Source organism: Perca flavescens, chromosome 7 (genome assembly GCF_004354835.1).
Source record: "Perca flavescens isolate YP-PL-M2 chromosome 7, PFLA_1.0, whole genome shotgun sequence".
NCBI classification, from domain to species: Eukaryota; Metazoa; Chordata; class Actinopteri; order Perciformes; family Percidae; genus Perca; species Perca flavescens.
Genome location: NC_041337.1, coordinates 20,935,505 through 20,954,338, shown reverse-complemented (window position 1 = coordinate 20,954,338; position 18,834 = coordinate 20,935,505). Strand labels below are relative to the sequence as shown.

At 40.8% G+C, this 18,834-nt stretch overlaps 1 protein-coding gene across 1 annotated transcript; it reads left to right on the top strand.

Moving 5' to 3' along the window:
* The first annotated feature begins 1,102 nt into the window (after positions 1 to 1,102).
* On the top strand, positions 1,103 to 18,663 carry sort1b (sortilin 1b). Its single transcript, XM_028581864.1, has 20 exons — positions 1,103 to 1,730; positions 3,648 to 3,707; positions 4,795 to 4,868; positions 4,964 to 5,060; positions 5,149 to 5,310; positions 5,684 to 5,757; positions 6,575 to 6,624; positions 6,980 to 7,107; positions 8,524 to 8,668; positions 8,918 to 9,073; positions 9,508 to 9,614; positions 9,861 to 9,963; positions 10,063 to 10,234; positions 10,430 to 10,620; positions 10,754 to 10,943; positions 11,886 to 12,002; positions 12,661 to 12,769; positions 12,888 to 13,000; positions 13,122 to 13,251; positions 16,816 to 18,663. The coding sequence occupies exons 1-20, from the start codon at positions 1,458 to 1,460 to the stop codon at positions 16,828 to 16,830; spliced, it is 2,466 nt and encodes an 821-aa protein (XP_028437665.1). The 5' UTR covers positions 1,103 to 1,457; the 3' UTR covers positions 16,831 to 18,663.
* Positions 18,664 to 18,834: the final 171 nt, after the last annotated feature.

The window sequence follows — 18,834 nt, the reverse complement described above, 5'->3', positions numbered from 1 at the left end:
TATAATATGTTAAATCAGGCCCATGGTGGCTATAGGGTACTGGATTTTTTTCTGCATCACATGACCAGTAGTCATGGGTTTATTATGACCCACTGTCCCATCACATGCACTAATTTAATAAAGAACTCATTGCAACCAACAAAATGAAAAAAATATAATTTAAGAATTCAGCAGGCAATACAAAAACATCCACTCTAATTTATTTGCAGAAGTGAAGATAATATGAAGTTCATTTTCAACTTTAACCCTGTTCTTCTCGATGAGCCAAATAACAGCTCACTCTTAGTTATCTCGAAATTGTTGAGACTGGAGAACAGAGACATAAATCAAATACTGTATTCAAGAAAATATGTTCATGTATGTATTAAGGACTTTCTTTCAAAAATATCTGCCATAAAAGGGGCCAAATATTTGTTACAAGATATTTCTACAACAAATGTCAATATATAACTTTTTTTTTTTCCTCCAGTGTTTTACTTTTCAATTCATTGATGGCAAGACTGTTCCACTGGTGGAGATATTACAGATTCAGTGTGATTTAATCTCTTTATTGAGCCTCCCAACATCACACCAGACCCAAATGTTCAGTCCCTGACAAAGTGAACTGTGGTGAACTGTGGCTCAAGTGTGAAGAAATGATACACGTTACACATTGTATTCATGTAGTTTGGACTCATTCAAGAAATTGACCTCATAGTCATTACACATATATGAAAACACACCTTTTAATTCAAAGCATGTATGATTTTTGGACATCTATTGGTTTTAATCTGTGGACATGTGAGATGTTTCCCAGGGACATTTTCACCTGTGAATTGTGTGCTTACTTTACTTACCTATAAACTATATAAAAAATACAATAAACGAATACTATGATATGGCAGGTGCTCATATTAAAATATGAAAAAAATGCCATTTCAGCTTTAAATGAAGTGGCTGGATGGAGTTACATGATAGTATTGCTCAACCTACATTTGACAGCTAATTGTGCAGCTCCTCTGTTTGACACTGCCTTCTCAGAATTGATCCAATCAAAACAGCGGATAGGTGGACAAGAATAGAAGCTCAGCCAATCACAGCGGCTCCTCTCTGCATAGGGCGTTACGACTCGCAGACACAATTTGTGCGATCGTTACACTCTGTCATGTTGGCTAGGTAGTTGCAGTGCAATAATTTGTCTTAAATACTCCGGTCAGTTTAGCAAAATTGCCATTGTTTTTTCGGTTTTGATCATTTTTCTGCTGCTGTGCAGGGGAAAGTCGGAGCTTTGAGGGCGCTCCGTGTTTTCAAAGCCCGAAATAATCGCTGTCAGGAGGACTACTGTTTTGTTGATGTCATCCACGGCAGAGCTGTAGCGACCTTCAATTTTTAGACAAGACCAAGATAAACAAAGACTGGTTTTGAGGTGGTAATTGTCGTCTTTGTTTTGTTTTATTTGCCAGACACCTGCAACGAGGATGGGACTTTTGCTGCACTGTGTCTTGCTGTTATCCGTTTCCACTTTCACAGCCGGTTTAGATGTTCAGCAGGGATCCAAACCCTTCGGACAGTCGTTGTTTTTGAAGAATTCAAACATTGGCAAGAGAGCTGCGAACATCGTAAAGAGGTCTCTGCCTGCCTGGCTCGCTGCATCACCAGGTCACAAGATAAAACGAAGTATCACCAAGCAAGGCGACTCCTGCGAAGCTCTTCAAGGATCTGACACCAAGTTAGCAGACAACACCCACAGTGTAAGTTACCAGCTAAGGTCCTGTTACTCTTCGCACGTCTGACAATTAAATGAGCCTATGATGCGCAGGTGCTAACCAGGAGCACGAGAATAGGCCTAATCAGCTACCCAGTGTCCTCAGAAACCTAGCTACTGATGGGCTGTTTTTCATTCATCTGTAAGCCCTAGAGCCCGGGATAACCGTTAGTAGATAGGCCTATTGCACTGTAGATTTATTTCCCTGCTGTAAAACAAAAAAAACATGACTTCAAAGTCTGTCATGTCTTTTCCTACACATTTCCCCAACCTCAAACAGCCATTAAAGTGACTACCATCTTGCCTTTTCTGTTGGCTACCAGTTAAACTACCATGTGTGTATATATATATATATATATATATATATATATATATATATATATATATATATATATATATTTACCCATTTGGTGCTGTGAAACAGTAGGCTAACACCGCCTATTTTCCTCATGCTTTAAAAGCTACGTAGGCTCCACTGAAGTACTACCAGACTGCTTCAACCTATCAAATGCTCCACTGATGGCCTTGACCTACATGTTCTTCTTGTCTCAAGGATGCAGTAGCTGTATTCTGTCGGCCTGTTTGAGGATCCCACTGCTTGAATCTGCCTGAATGTTGACCGGGAAATTGGCCCAGTGGGATCCATGTGACTGGCTGTGTGTTAGTTATTTTGTAATTAAAAGCTGTGTTTGTGTGGTAGTGAAAGCAGTTAGCAAGCAGAGGGCTATTTCACAAAACCAAGATAAGGGATTAAGCCGGGATTTCCCAGTTATCCTGGCGCAATTTAACCTGGACTCTGTTTCACAAAAGCAGAGGCACCTAACCTACAATGTAGATGTATTCTGTACAGCTAGCCTGCTCCTGACCACGCTAACAGACAGGATTTATTAATCCTGAAGCCTTTTCTGTTCACTTAGCAGTGCTTTTACCCTATTGTTATCAGCCTGCATTAAAATACAATATGTGCGTTCAGGATACAGAGAGCCTACAGTGTTTTGTTTTGCACTTAAATCCTGGATAGGAGAGTAGGCTAAATTTGGTCTCACCAGATGTGTAATTGAGTTTACTGTTTTAGCAGAGACTTTACCCAGGAAGTAAACACATCCAAATTATTGCAGCTTAACTATGCAATGCTCTCCTCAAAACAAACAGGAGGCTGACCTCCGCAGAGTCCTGTGCTGCTTATTTGCCTAGCTCCTCATTGCCATGTGATCAACTTTGCATTGCAATCTTTGTATACTTGGCCCTGGTAATCTAAAGTTGACAGAATTCCTTGAGGCTCAGCTTCGTCATTTGCCTCAAGGTTACGGTTGCAGGTCCCATCGGTACTGGAGCTGCTGATAGAGACCTGCCTTAGACAGTTTGCTTTATTTTCACATGGTTGAAAAACAAGGGGCCATTGAATGGGTTTTTCAGGAATCGACTTTTCTATCAGGGAGCTGGACTCTCTGATAATGAAAGCAAAAACATTTTTTTTTGTTAGAGCCACACTGCTAAATTGATGGGATTCACACAGAACTACTCAGAGTGAAAGTCTGACCTCCTTTTTGACCTCAGTTTTTAAGGTGGTATTCAGTAGCTGCATTCAGAAGTATGAGAGCTAAGAGCAATTGGCTCGAAGCCTTGTGCTTTCTGAAATGCTTGTCGGGTCTGAGAAGTGGTGCTTCACTTTTTACAGTTCATCTAGCCTATATACTTGCTTGACCACATGGTGAGAGGAAACATGGTGCCAGTCAAAGCAAAACTACAGTCTTGAGGCAACATTATACTTCATCCCTTCTTGCACACTAGACTCAAACTCCTCTCTTAATTTAGTAGCATTTACACAGCTATTAGTAATTTTGCTCAACTGGTGTTGTGATTATTAATGTTTATATTTAATGTATTTTAAATCTTTTCTCAGCATACCTTCAGTGACCTGAGTGGATCAGTGTCGCTGGCCTGGGTTGGAGATGGAACAGGGGTGAGTGTTATTTGCTCACTTTTCTCTCATACAGTGTTGTTCCTTTGTGACGTTAGTAGGACAAACTTGGCTGGATTATTCAGTGAACTGCATGAAAGTGTCAGGGTAGTCTGCCTGCAAAGAATCTTGTAGATTACATAATGAGTTCCCTCACATCAGGGTCCCATTCACATTAATAAATGTTCTATGCTCCACTTTCCTTAAAGGTCCTATTACATGCTGCTTTTTGGATGCTTTTATATAGGCCTTAGTGGTCCCCTAATACTGTATCTGAAGTCTCTTTCCTGAAATTCAGCCTTGGTGCAGAATTACAGCCACTAGAGCCAGTCCCACAATGAGCTTTCCTCAAGGCCGTTTTATGGTTGTGCGTAGAATCAACGGCGTACCCCTGCAGACCCCTCTGTGTCTACGCCGTAGCCTGACGTGCACCTCTCGAAAAATGTAACTACACGTTGCTCGGCCATGGCTTGGTAGCGTTGTATATCCCCCCCCGACTCATTTCCTGGTTCTCTTTCTCCATAAACAACATGAAATCAGGCAGAAGGTTAACTTTTCCTGCTACAGAATTCCCACCGTGGTCAGAAAGAACAGGGGAGACACTTTGTTTTTCTCACTATGACTCTAGAGTCAGTACTTGCTCCAAAGCTAATTACCGTCACTCTCTCACTTCTCCCTCGCTCAATCACACACACACACACACACACACACACACACACACACACACACATGGCGGCTGGACACACACCAGCGCACAAGTATAAACATCAGGCCACTTGCGTAGGCTATGCCGAAAGCTCTGCCTGGAGCCTCCGCAGAACTGTAAAACAGGCTTTAGTATCTGCCATTTCTGTGTCTGTAGCTTTAAATGCTATTGAGGAGGAGAGAGGGGGGGAGGGCAAGGTAGAGGGTGGGGGTGTGGCCTTGACCAACTGCCACTTTGCTTGTTTGAAAGCCATGATGTCTCTTTCTCATGGGCGGGCCAAATTCTCTGGGCGGGCAAAGCAGAGAAAGGGGAGGTAACCTTGCTCCTTATAACCTCATAAGGAGGCCATGGGACCTTTTAAGCTGAACCTTCTTTTCTTGGCAGGTCATCCTGGCTTTGACAACTTTTCAGGTGCCCTTCTTCATGATAAGACTCGGGCAGTCCAAACTCTATCGAAGGTAAGTCTTATGATCTCACCTGTTGGAAAAAAACACCATAGTTTGTATTTAATTTGCATTTAATTTGGCTGCAACTACTGTATTTTGTCTGCCAGTGAAAACTACGGGAAGACATTCGAGGATGTGACCCACCTAATCAACAACACCTTCATCAGATCTGAGTTTGGCATTGCTATCGGGAACTCTGTGAAAGTAAGTAATTCTGAAATGTCTGCCTACTGTAAAGAACCTTCATCATCTTGTACGGTTTCATCAGTGAATTGTGGACTCTGGCTTGTAGGTGATCCTGACAGGAGAGGTGTCTGGAGGTCATGGGTCTCGGATCTTTGTCTCCGATGACTTTGGAAAGACATTCACCCCGCGGGACTTGCCCTTTAACCCCCTGATGCAGATCACATACAATCCTGACAATTCCGATGTGCTGCTGGTCCTCAGCAACAGCGTAAGTAGTGAATGTAACAGAGCTAAAGATTTTGTTTGGAAAGTAACCAGTTTGGATGTAAGTTAGCTTGTCTATATAAACTTGAAAGATCCAGTACTGTTCTTTGTGTGGGTATCCCAGATTAGTAATTAGTAAATCTGTCAATAATTTAAGAGGCTAAGCTACTTTTTTCATGCCCTGTTGTAAAACTCTTAAGCTTAAGACTCTTAGGTAAATCATTTGTTTGCACAGAGTACATACTGTATATTAACATGGCTATGGTGTTTATGGGCAGCTCCAGTATACCAAGTTCTGGGTGACCTGTGTAAACAGTGGCTTCATTGCAGTTGAACCACAAGTTCATCATTTAATCAATCTTTTTTTCGGTCGTCAGTATGAACTGTGGCTGTCTGAAGATTTTGGCAGCAACTGGAAAAAGATCCACGACACGGTGTGTCTTGTGAAATGGTAAGAGACCAAACAAACTTTGTCGGGTGCTTAGTGAACAAACAGTAATGATATTCAATAACCCCAAGTGTCTGTGTCTCAGGGAAATACTTCTGTTCTTGGAGATTAGGGAGGAGTGTAAGAACGCCATTCTTATTGGTCTGGCGTACAGCAAAGATTTTAAGAAGTGATATGGTATCTGTTAGTCGTCTGTTTTCTAGACTTCATTCCTCCAACAAGCTAATTATTACAGGTAGTTGAAGACACTGGAGTTCTACCTCTCTCTTTACTGTTTTGGTGTTATTCGGTTTAATATGTAACATCCTTTAATAACCTTAAACAAACTAGATTTTCTCACATATACTTTTATTGTTGCTCTACCTTGGTAAAATAAGCAGTAAAACTGCATTGCAGTGCAGTCAATGGCTGTTTGCATAGCTCTGTCTTGACCAAGCCCTCGCCACACTCTTGTGATTTTAGAGGCACTTCCTGATATGTATCGCTTAGTAACCTTAGCAGCTCTAAATATCTTTTAGGCTGTGTTTTCAAGTTCTCTGTACCTGAGAGAACTGTATGTATAAAAAACAGTCTTTCTTTCATTACTATGACAAATACATTGATCTGAACGGGCAAATGGGTCATTTTAATCTGGGGCAAAGCACACCACTCACAAGACAGTAAATATTTAGAAAGGGCTTGGCTGTATGCTGGTTTCATTTGATAGGCCATGTCATGTGATGCTTACTTTCACAATGAAGCAAAACCCATTATGGGAATAGATAGAGAATGCACAATAATAATAAAAAATAATAATATATACTTTCCACTCTGATTCTAGGGGGAGGAAAAATACCATCTTCTTTACAGCCAACCACAACGGATCCTGCAGTAAGTGATCCCTTTAACCAAAAATGAAAATGTAGCATGTGTAACCTTTCTTTGTCTTTTTACGGTCACTGGTGCCTACATGTAGATTACTGACGAGCAGAACATTGATTACAATGTATTTAAAACGTTCAAAACTGTTTCAAAGATAAGTGTCTACATGTTTTTATTGAGACCTCTGTTTTCCATTGAATTTCTACATTTGAATTGGATTATGAATACAAATTTTAATGACAAATGGTATCAAGATTTTTTTTTTTTATCATTTAGTCTCATATTCCTTGTAAATGCTATATGTAACTATTAGTTACACTTGTACATTTTCATAATTTTGTCTAAATTGTCCTTTTGTTTTTAGCTGATCGAGGAATGCTGGAACTGAAGAGGTCGACAGACTACGGTAAAACCATTAAGACTGTCGCCAATAAGATCTACTCCTTTGGCCTGGGTGGACGCTTCCTCTTTGCCTCTGTAATGACAGGCAAGGTCAGTATACAGTATGTGCATATCACTAGCAGATACAGAAACATGATAAGGCATCCAGAGGGAAAATATTAATTGTTTAGACCTTTTATGTTTGTAAGGAAAAGCTTCAGTCTGCTCAATTTGAAATACAGTAGGCACTGGTGAGGTGAGATATGTCGTGCTGAACCTCTAGATCGTTTTCATGACGGGGAATTTCAAATCAAGTACTAGAAAAATATTTTTTTGTAGTATTGATATATATTTAAAATAGATTCCACGTCATGGGGCATACTTCTGCATATGTGAAAAAAGTTGTATAAAGCTTTTTTTGGCTCTAAAGGAGCTGCACAAAATCTGCTAAATTGCCTAAAGGGATGTCAGTTGATTCAGCGTCGGTTGGGCTAAAGACTACAAGTAACACTTCTAGAAAAAAAATCATGGCTGTGGAGTCAAAAAGAAGGGATCTCACCAGACCTCTGTAGCCCGCTCCTCATCTCTGCTTGAGGCTAGCGGCTCGAGGCTACATTAGCCACTTCTAGCACAACACACCTAAATCTCCAGCCAAAGTATCTGTGGTTGAATTGCATTGTGGGTAATGTAGGCTCCAGTTTTTGACAAGGAAGAAAAAATTGTGCAATAAAAAAGATGTTATCGTTGGTTCAATTCAATTTTATTTATAGTATCAAATCATAACAAAAGTTATCTTGAGACACTTTACAGATAGAGTAGGTCTAGACCACACTCTATAAATTCCAAAACCCCAACAATTACAGTAATTCCCTCAAGAGCAAGCATTAGCAGTGGCTATTGCGACAGTGGCAAGAAAAAACTCCCTTTTAGGAAGAAACCTCGGCAGACCCAGACTCTTGGTAGGCGGTGTCTGACGGGCCGGTTGGGGGCGTGATGAACAGTGGTGATAACAGTCACATTAGAAGTCACAGTGACTTCGAAATTTATCGTGGAAGTTCATGTCATAGCAGGGCACATCGTGTCATACTGAGTAGTGCAGTCTCCTATACCGGATCCTGACTACTCTGTGCATAGATTAGGTTCTGCTGCATTGATTTTTATACTTTTTTTAAACTGTCCATAGGGAGTCTGACAATGTAATAGGAGTGCAAGATAAATTGGTGGACTCCTTTTCAATTAATTAACTGATGGGGAAATGTTCATAGAAAACAACAACTGACCAAATTACCTTAAATGGTTAGACTCAGCATATATGAATAGTTTGCTATACGTGCGCTCCAAGGCGAGTTCATGTGGATATTGTTACACTCAAAATACATAGCGCTCACGACACATATTGTTTCTTTTCTTTTGCCTGGTTTTATAAATGTAAGTTAATTTCCAATAGGTTCTTTTTCTCATTATTTCCTCTTTCTTTCTTTCTGTCATTCTCCCTGTTTTTCTTTTTTCCTGCCTCTTTCTCTGCAGGGCACTCTGAGGATGATCTATGTGTCAGTGGACCAGGGTGAGACGTGGAACATGGCCCAGCTGCCCCCTGTTGGTCACGAGCAGTTCTACTCCATCCTGGGAGCGAACGATGAAATGGTCTTCATGCATGTTGACGAGCCAGGAGGTCAGTCCATAAAAAAAAAAAAAAACTCACCGGTTTGCAGTAATTATATTTAAGAGTAGGGTACAGTGTGTGTTTGCCTATGTAGAGAATGCAATTTTTTTTAATTACATGTACTTCTGGCCATGTAGAGAACTTCCACCATATAAACTCCAATATTTCATTATTTCAAGTAACCATCTCTGAAGCTCTGCATCTGAATTTTCTCTCCAGTATGTGTGAACTAATTTTGTTTCTTTTCTGCGTCCACAGATACTGGATTTGGCACCATTTATGTGTCTGATGACCGGGGCACTGTGTACTCCAAGTCATTGGAGCGCCACCTTTACACCACCACGAATGGCGATACAGACTTCACCAACGTCACCTCCCTGCGAGGAGTTTTCATCACCAGTGTCCTGGCGGAAGGTAGCTCTATTCATGTGCCTGTGCTTTGTTAAAGGAATAACAACACATGCCTGTACTCCAATTCCCCTCAGTAAAACATACACAAAACTTCTCCATTACATACCGGAGGGAGGGTGTTAAGTAAATATTTAATTAGCTGTTCAGTGTTAGATTTGCTGTTTTTCTGATGCGGCTGACTGACACTTCTCCGGAAATACCACATCACCAGCTAAATCTTAACTCCATCGTGTCTTCTGCTCACTGTATTCTCTTTAAAAAAAATCTCCTCTGTCTTTCTCCTTATATTTTAAACTACTCTTTTTCTTACCTCCACTCTTCTACACGACCATTCTGTTCTAGCTTACTTGTAATTTCGGGGCAACTGAATCTAAGCTTTATTTACACACAGCTTAATGCTTAAGACTGCCTATAAATATGATGTCTTGTTGTTCCAGATAACTCTGTGCAGTCTGTGGTGTCCTTTGATCAGGGAGGGGAATGGGTTCCCCTGCGGAAACCTGCCAACAGCAAGTGTGATGCTACAGCCAAAGACCCAGACAAGGTAAGGAGAGGAAACTGGTGTGTCTGGAGAAAAGAACAAAGATAGAAAGTTGATCAGTCTTGATGGAAACTGTGTACTTACTTAAGTTTTGATAAACCTAAATTTGGATTGCAGTGCCAAAAAGGCCAAACCGTACATTTATCGTGGCAGTATTTGTTCTTTTTCATGTTATTTTCCCCCAGACTTTTACAGTGTTGGTACTATAAACAGTCAGATACCAAATGCTGCTTGTGTTTGTGTCTATAGTGCAGTCTCCACATCCACGCAGCCTACAGTATTGCTATGAAACTGAACGTCCCCATGCTGCCTCTGACTGAACCAAACGCCGTGGGTCTCATCTTAGCTCATGGTCAGTTCAGAGTTTTCATACCAAGTTTTACTGGAAGTTATTTAATTGAATAAACTACATATTTTTTTGCCATCTGACCATTTCTGTGTATCTCATAAGGGAGTGTTGGTGATGCCATCTCAGTGATGAAGCCTGATGTGTATGTGTCTGATGATGGGGGGTACACCTGGATGAAGGCTCTCGATGGGCCCCATTACTATGCCATTTTGGACTCTGGAGGGCTGCTGGTTGCTGTGGAGCAAAGCCCCACTCAACCCATCAATGTGATCAAGTGAGTTATAGTCAGAGGAGGCGTTTGTATTTGCTGATGCTTGGAGTCTGTCTTTCTTTTTCTTTATGTGATTTATATGTTATCTGAATTGAATTGAAATTACATGCTATACAACACCCTCTCACATGTTATTGCTTTACTTTAAAGTTTATTGGGGTTATGCTAATGTTTGGTTATGCTTCAATGTCCTGACAGATTTTCTACTGATGAAGGACAGTGCTGGGGTGCTTACACCTTCACCAAAGAGCCCATCTACTTTACTGGGCTGGCATCAGAGCCGGGAGCTCGATCCATGAACGTCAGTGTCTGGGGCTACAGAGACTCCCTGCTCAGCCAGTACTGGATCTCCATCACCATTGACTTCAGGGATCTTCTCACCAGAGACTGTGAGTGACATGAGAATATGTTTGATACAACAAACTGACGTTAATGCATTTGTGTAAATGTGAAGATGATTTATCAATTTTCGGTAATCTGTTTGAGATTATATGTAAACAGAGTGACTATTGATGTACGTAGGTGATGACAAGGACTATGTGCAGTGGTTGGCCCACTCTGATGACATCAGTGACCCCAATGATGGTTGCATGCTGGGCTACAAAGAGAAGTTTCTGCGTCTCAGGAAGGACTCTGTTTGCTGGAACGGACGAGATTATCAGGTCAACACCCAGCCAACCCCGTGTCCATGCACCCTGGATGACTTCCTGTGGTAAGACATTCCTTGTGTCCCAAATCCGTACAACATACTAATTATGTACAACATATGCTGCATGCCAATTGTCATAGTATACTGTTTTGCAGTTAGTTTACAAAATAATTAATTTAACCACTTCTAACAGGAAGTGATGCAATCAATTGTGCAATGTTGGACGTCCATTTAAACTTCACAAATGGGAAACAAAATATATTTAGCCTTGTCACCACTATACACAATTTAGTTTTTCCATTATTAAGCAGCTCTTCCATTGCTTTTGTGCAATGCATTGTGGGAAAATATTATCCATCAACAGCAGCACATTCAAAAATCGACTGTTTAGCATGCAGTTCTGTCTGGTTTGAGTATACTTCACTTATATCAAAATATCCTGCTGAGATAGAGGTACTGCTAACTGGCTGTGATAGTTTTTTATTAAAAGTAAAATTACTGGTGTAAAGGTACTTTGTGTAAAGCTCATTCAAATGTGATTAACTTCAAAATCAGACATGGCAGTGTTAAAAAAAAAATGGATTCACTTTAAAACATTAAATAGAGCAACTTGAGGAAGAGTCCACATTGAACATGCCAAACTGGTATTGAATAGCAGTGTAAACGTTTCCTGGAGAGGATTTTCCCTTCAAGTAAAAGAGAACTGTAAAAGTACTGAGCTAAACGATGTGGATGGCAACCTTAGAGACTACATTACTTATTGGCCAGTAAGCCTACTGTCAGTGGGGATTTATATTTGCTAATAATATGTTGAAATCATGTTAAGACTTTTTAATTTTTGAAAAAACTTTCAAAAATTAACAATAATTTGGAGGCCCACCTGGAGCGACTCTGAGGACCCCCTGGGGGTCCCAGACCCCCTGTTGAAGAGCTCTGCACTAGAGTAAAAGTAGGTTATTTCTTCCACCCTTGCTTACCATCCTGGCGTCTTCCGATCCTTTGCAGTGATTTTGGATACTACCGTCAAGAGAACAGCTCGGAATGTGTGGAGCAGCCGGACCTGAAAGGCAAAGTGCTCGAGTTCTGTCTGCACGGCAAAGAGGAGCAACTGCAGACCAGTGGGTAAGTGAATGTGTTGACCCTTTCCTTTGATCATCGATGTCACACAATTTGCTTGTTGATTAGCTTCAACTTCACTGTAATTGTGTAGTAAATATTAATATTAAAGCCAATACTGTGTAAAACATATATTGTACAAGGCCAACACCACTGCCACATTTTATGGTAGAGAGAGTGACAGAGAAGTTCTCGGTGTTTGTCAGAGGATGCAAGTGATGAGGAAGTAATTCTCATGCAGAAGTCAGTCAGAGATAGCAGATGGGGGTGAAAGTGAGTCTCATGTTTTCAATGAGGAAGAGTCAATGCTGCACGTAAAAGCAAAGGACATTTTTGGTAAATCGTGTTTGCTGCACTGCACACAGGCTGACTTAATAATAGTAAATGAGTAATTGTTGCACAGAAGGTTATGAAAATCCGGTTAAACCATTATGTGCAATAGGGAGGGTAGGCTGTTGCAGCATTACAGCTTAATTCATATGTATGTAATTGTGATCATGAATACAATTCCATAATAATATATAAGACTTTGTATGATAACTATGAACAGTTTTAAACTGATTCGCATTTGAACGAGACAAGTATACAGTTTTTTTTTCTTTTAGTCACAGTTGCAAACTTCCAACTAACTGTCATACACTCTTGATGTGCCTTTGGTCCACAGCTATAGGAAAATCCCTGGAGATAAATGTGAGGGAGGAAAGATGCCCGAGCGTAAAGAGATAGACCTCAGTAAGAGGTGTGTGAGTGACCTGGTGGGCCCTGAACTTCTGGTCAGTACCTCTGTCGCTTCTGGAAAATGTTATAAATATAGATGTATCCATGCTGTAGGTTTGCCTACAGTATATCCACTTTTACCTACTTTTGTTGTCTGCTGTTGTTTTTTTACAGATAGACAGTCGCTCCTCCAAGTCCGTACCCATTGTGATAACGGTCATCGTCGTCATGCTGCTGATAATTGCAGCCGGAGTTGTCTTCATCAAGAAATATGTCTGTGGTGGCAGGTTAGTGTTTCTTTCCACAAATAGTCCAGTTCATAACCAAAACCCGTCTAAAGGAGAAAATGTCCAGGTGTTTTCCAGAAGATTTTAAGTACACTGACAGTATTTTGAATGTGTCCGACAGGTTCTTGGTTCACAGATACTCGGTGCTGCAGCAGCATATCGAGGAAAATGCTGTTGATGGGATGGACGACCCGCTGGAGACCAACCACACTCAAAATGGCAAGATAGAGTTTCACGACGACTCAGATGAGGTACAGTGGATACCTTTTCCTCACTCATACTTGGGCTAAGATGGACACATGGGTACCAGTTTTTTCTTCTAAGGGCGTTTTCACACATACCTCGTTTAGTCCGGACTTTCGGATTTTTTAGTTTGATCCGAACCAAAATTACAGGTGTGAAACTTCCCCCGGACCGCGGTCTGGATCAAAAGACCAAATTTTGGTCCGACTAAAAAGAGTCTCGGTCCGGACCAAATGGTCCGGTTCGTTTATAGTGTGAAAGCATTTTTTGGATGGTTCGGACTTTTGGACCAAATACAAGAAGCTCTGGCAGGCTCTCCTTGTGTTACAAGACCGGGGAAGCTCCTTTTAAGGTGTTTAGTGAGAGAGAGTGACTGTGAATGCGTTCAGAGAAGACAGCTGTCGGCTATCAGAGCAGAGAATACATCAGCAGTTTATTTGTTAAGTGGTAAATGTACAGCGTAGGTTTTAGTTTGTCTCTGAATAAATGCTCCAGAAAGAATGTTCCCGTGTCTTGCTTCTCAACATCACAACAAAACAAAATGGGCCGCGGCAGTAGGGGGAGAGCAGTAGGGGGAGAGCAGCAGGCAGTAGGGGGAGAGCAGCAGTCAGTAGGGGGAGAGCAGCAGGCAGTAGGGGGAGAGCAGCAGGCAGTAGGGGGAGAGCAGCAGTCGGTTGGAAAAACTCCGACACAGAGAGAGGATATGAGAGGACGAGGAAGCCCTTCAACAAACCAATCAGTTAGAAGTATCTGGAGATGTAGCTCACGTATGTGATGACGGCAGGACGTAGGTTTGTCACGTATAGATCTTTAGTGCGCTTGCAAAACTGCACTGTGAAACCACAACTTACCGGATCAAATGTATACAATGTAACAAAAACATGAACCTTGGTCCGGACCTTGGTTGTGTGAAAATGCCCTAAGACTGGGCCATTGTTTAGCAGTGGAACAAATAGCATGTGGTGTATCTTCAAAGCTTGCTGCTTGCTTGATGTCATGTAGAAAAGTAGTTAGACACAGTAAACCACAAAACCATGGGGCGACCTCTAGCTCACCCATTAGAGTGTGCGCCCCACGTGGGCTGAGTCCTTGACAGCGGCCGTGGGTTTGAATCCAACCTGAGGCCTTTTGGTGCATGTCGTCCCGCCTCTCTCTCTCTCTCTCCCTTCTTGTCTTCAAGCTGTCCTGTCAATAAAGGCCATGAAAGCCCCAAAAATAATCTTTAAAAAATAAAGAACCAAACCTGACCCCAATAGTCTGAAACACACCTTGATGCTGAAGACAAATATCTTGAATTACTGTTGTTAACAACAACAACAACAGAGAATAATTGCTAAATCAACCCTAGAAACTGTGTTTTTTGTCTTAGGTTTATTGATGTAGAAAGAAAACCTTTGCATGTCATGGGCTTAATTTCTCAACCTATTAAACATTAAGGACACTACAGTGAAGAAGCCATGATGTCCCGCAGTGCACTTCTAATGTACAGTCCCACCACCTGCTGTGATTGACGAATGTGTCCTATATAAGTAGTCAAGGTGTAGAAGGGAAGACTGCGACATAATAGAATATGATACAGTGATATCTGATATTAGCTGATATCCGTTCTCTTAAAGTGTAACTTTTGCCAAAATGCTCGACACAACATTAAATTTAGCTCGAAGTATCACCAGGGGCTCTACACCTTAACAAAAACATTGACAACGTTGTTTGTGTACCCAGAGTTTACTAAAAAAGGTAGCTCTTGTTGTTTCCGGCCGCTACCACCTCGGCAGTCAAAACGAGTCAATATCCGAATGCGAATGAACAGACTCCATATGAGGCTCCTTTTTCAACTACGAGGTCAATATTGTTTTTCAATAACGACAAAACCACAAATTATCCGTGCATTTATGTGGAACTAAGCTTTAGGAGCTTTCCATCTTTACTCTCCTCCCTGTTATGTTGCATTCGGAAATCGATTATTTTTGACTGACAAAATGGCTGCGGACGGCAGTGTTGGGAAAGTTCACTTTCTACATGAACTAGTTCAAAGTTCAGTTCACAAATTTTAAAATGAACTAGTTCAGTTCATGGTTCATACTTCAAAATTTTAAACTAAGTTCACAGTTCCAAAAATGAACTAGTTCATAGTTCTTTTTTTCCATATGTTGCTGCGAGCTGTTATTTTTCAAAATTATTGCCACAGCCCATAGAGAACTACAGACAGCAATTATTTATCAGTTTTAACACTGAAACTATGCGTCAGATTTCATCTTCATATCCAATCAGTTCAATGTGCCGTTTCAGGTTTGCTGTGGATGTGACTGAAGTGCGGATTTTCTTTTTGAAAGCCGGCAGGCAAAATTTGCACAGAAATGTAAGATTTTTCCCATTTTCACCGACCTTGTCATAAAACTGGTTTAAATGATCAAACGAAGCCTCCTTGCTGCCTCGTTGCCTCCATGCTGCTGTCGCCTCCATGCTGCTTTATGTTTTGATGACGCATGCAGTGGTGCGACACTGTTGGCTGGTGTTGCCAGATTGGGTGTTTTTTCCGCTACATATTAAGGCCTGTTTACGGTGTGTTTTAGCCGGGTTTTCGCCTGGAAGGCTCTATAGAAATCTGGCACCCTATTGAACTAAGTTAAACTGAGAGAGCGTGCCGTTCAGACACCAGAATGAACGAGTTCACAGTAATGTTCATCAGGCAGTAATAGGCTACAGTACGTTCAGTTCACGTTAGCCCAAAATATGAACGAGTTCATGAACTATCGTTCAATGAACGCGTTCAGGCACAACGCTGGCGGCCGGAAATGACAAGAGCTACAGTGCGTTGTTCAAAACCTTTCTTTTTAGTAAACTCTGGGTACACAAACAACGTTTGAGGCTAGCATAAAAGTGCCTCTAGCACTCACATTCAAAAGGTCATTTGACCGAAAAACGAAAATACGGTAAATCTTAAAAGTGGCAATTCTGTCCTAAATATGCTTTTTAACGAAAGTTTGACTTGGGTACATTCACAAAAAGACCCTAGGTTGCATTTTGGCAAGAGTTACGCTTTAATGTGACCAATGGTTACAGTGGAAAAACCTTTCAGTCCCCTCTGGTGGACAAACAAAGTAATTACACTGTTTCTAAATAACCTAACAAATCTTCTGACGTTTCTGTACTGCAATTTGTGGTTATTTAGCAGTCGACATATCCACTGATACCAAAATAGCTCTGTTAAGCTAACATAGCGGATACATCGCCTTGGACATCAGTTGGAATCAAGACTCCTGGAGGGGGGGGAAACGTCCTACATTGCAGCTTTACACTCCAAATTTCTGTCGCATAACTTTTCAACAAAAGTGAAACTGTTTGAAAACAACAATAATCGTCCAATGTAAGGCTGAGTCAGGGCATTGTAGCTTATATCAGAGCACGGTTTTATGTTGTTGCTGCAAAGTTATGACCTAAACATGAATTCACCTACAACAAGGCCACTTGAGTAACCGAGTTAGGCACATCAGTAAACCTAACAAAATGGTTTCTTGTTTGCTCACCTGTGTTGGTTCTGGCTTCATTTCTATTTTCTTGTCTTTACACAGGACCTGCTCGAATAGCAAGCAGAACCTGTCGTGCAACTGAGCAAAAGGTTTCCAGTTCACCCTGTGGCCGGCCGCTGCTCCTTTTTTAACTCTTGTCTCCAGCTCCTTCTTCCTTTCACCTTCTAGTATGAGGTTTGGCCTCCGCTACCAAAAGAAGAGTCTGCATCACTCTGCTGTCATCTATGAAGTATAATGAATGTACGGAGGCTTCCTGTGACTAATGCCACAGTTGAAGAGGAGGTAGGAGGGGTTGTAGTGTTGTGCTTCAGTTATTAATTATGTTGATTGAGTTTGAATCTCCAACTTATTTAATTTAGGAAACAAAGTACTGATGCAGTCATTTGAACTGCTGACACAGGCAGAGTAACGGGTTCTGAAGCCAAGCTATTTGTATAAATCCACCACCATTGCATTACAGGTCCTGCCTCTCCCATCACCTGGGGGTGAAATACTTCTCACTTCTGTTGAAGATCTGTGTCCTTTTTTTTTCATGCACTTGTACATAAACCTGTTTTTCTTTTGTCATTTTTGACGTGGTATCAATTTGGTTGGTGTTGATAAAGATTGCTGTTAACTCTCCCAAACCACTTCCCTACTTTTTAACAAACTATTTGTTGGTCAAAATGTGTGCCCCAGACGGCCAAGAGAATGTAAATGTGAGGTTTTCAGCCTCCTGATTTGTGAAATCCCCTGTTGTAAACTATATTTGGAATACAATCCAGAATACTTTGACTCTGTGGCATTTAGAACCACGGTTGAAGTAATAAGACGTAAGTGTCCATTTATACATTAGTTTTGATAGCAATAACAATATTTAGATTCATTATGTTGTCAATTCAAGTTAAGTAATCCTATTGGAACAACATCTCTCATGTATCCAGTTTCTCGGTTTTATGGATGGAAATTGCGTGAAACATTTTACGCATCAATGTATAAGGTGGTAAAGTGTGTCTGTTTCAAGACAGGATTTGTTCCAAAATGTATGTCTGCAGTTCTAACTGCCTAAAGCACAATGTCCTTTGTAAGCTTAGTTTGTAGTTCTACATTTTTCCTAAATGTGACCTAAAGATTAACGTGATAAAACTGTAATAATCACTGTAGTCTTATACAAGTTGTGTTTATAACCATTTGAGCAGTTTTTGTACTAATGAACTTTTAAACTTGTGTAACAAATTGTGGTTTGAAGATGTTCTGAAATAATAATGGTTTAATAGTAAATATCTACAGATATTTTTTACATCAAATTCAGATAACTGAGTACATTGATGTGATTCGGTGATAGAAGCATAGAAGCAATAAGTAAAAACAATTGAATCATGTAACCGTAGCATAATTAACACTGAAGCCTATTAGAGTTAACTGACACGGTTGTTGGGCTGTTTTTGGTTTTTGAAAGGATCTCATTTCACAGTGAACTGCTGTTATTTCTCTTTAATCATCTTGATACTGCTGTTAACTGTTTGAAGTTAAACTGGATTGGCCAAAGCCTCTCAACAGATCTGTCTTACCAGGTTTTTTTCCCCCTTTTAAGCATTTGTTGCACAATTATTTCTCTGTCTTGTGTTAAATACATTGCTTTCATACAGGTTTTTATTTATTTGTGATTTGCAGGTTCAGAGTGCAGTAAATTGGATGTGGTTATATAAGTGCCTGGTGTGAGGATATGATGCGAGGCTCTACCAATGTGTAGCCAGCATCTATGTACTGATTATTTATACCAGCTGATGTGTAACCAGTTCCATCCAGTATGTCAGTGACACCCCGAAGTTGCACTTGTTGCCTAAGATGAATCCTTGAGCAGTGACAGACGTGTGTTTCATACACTCCCATTGAACTGCTACTAACCCTCCCCCAAATCCACTTTGAAAAGAAAATAGCCTACAATAACCTGGTTATTCTCTCTTTCATGACTTGGCATGATACATCATTTTGAGTGAAACTATGAAAAAGTGGATACAGGGTTATTATGTAGCAGCTATACACTGGAAGACACGTCGCAATTTCTTTTATGATGGTTTA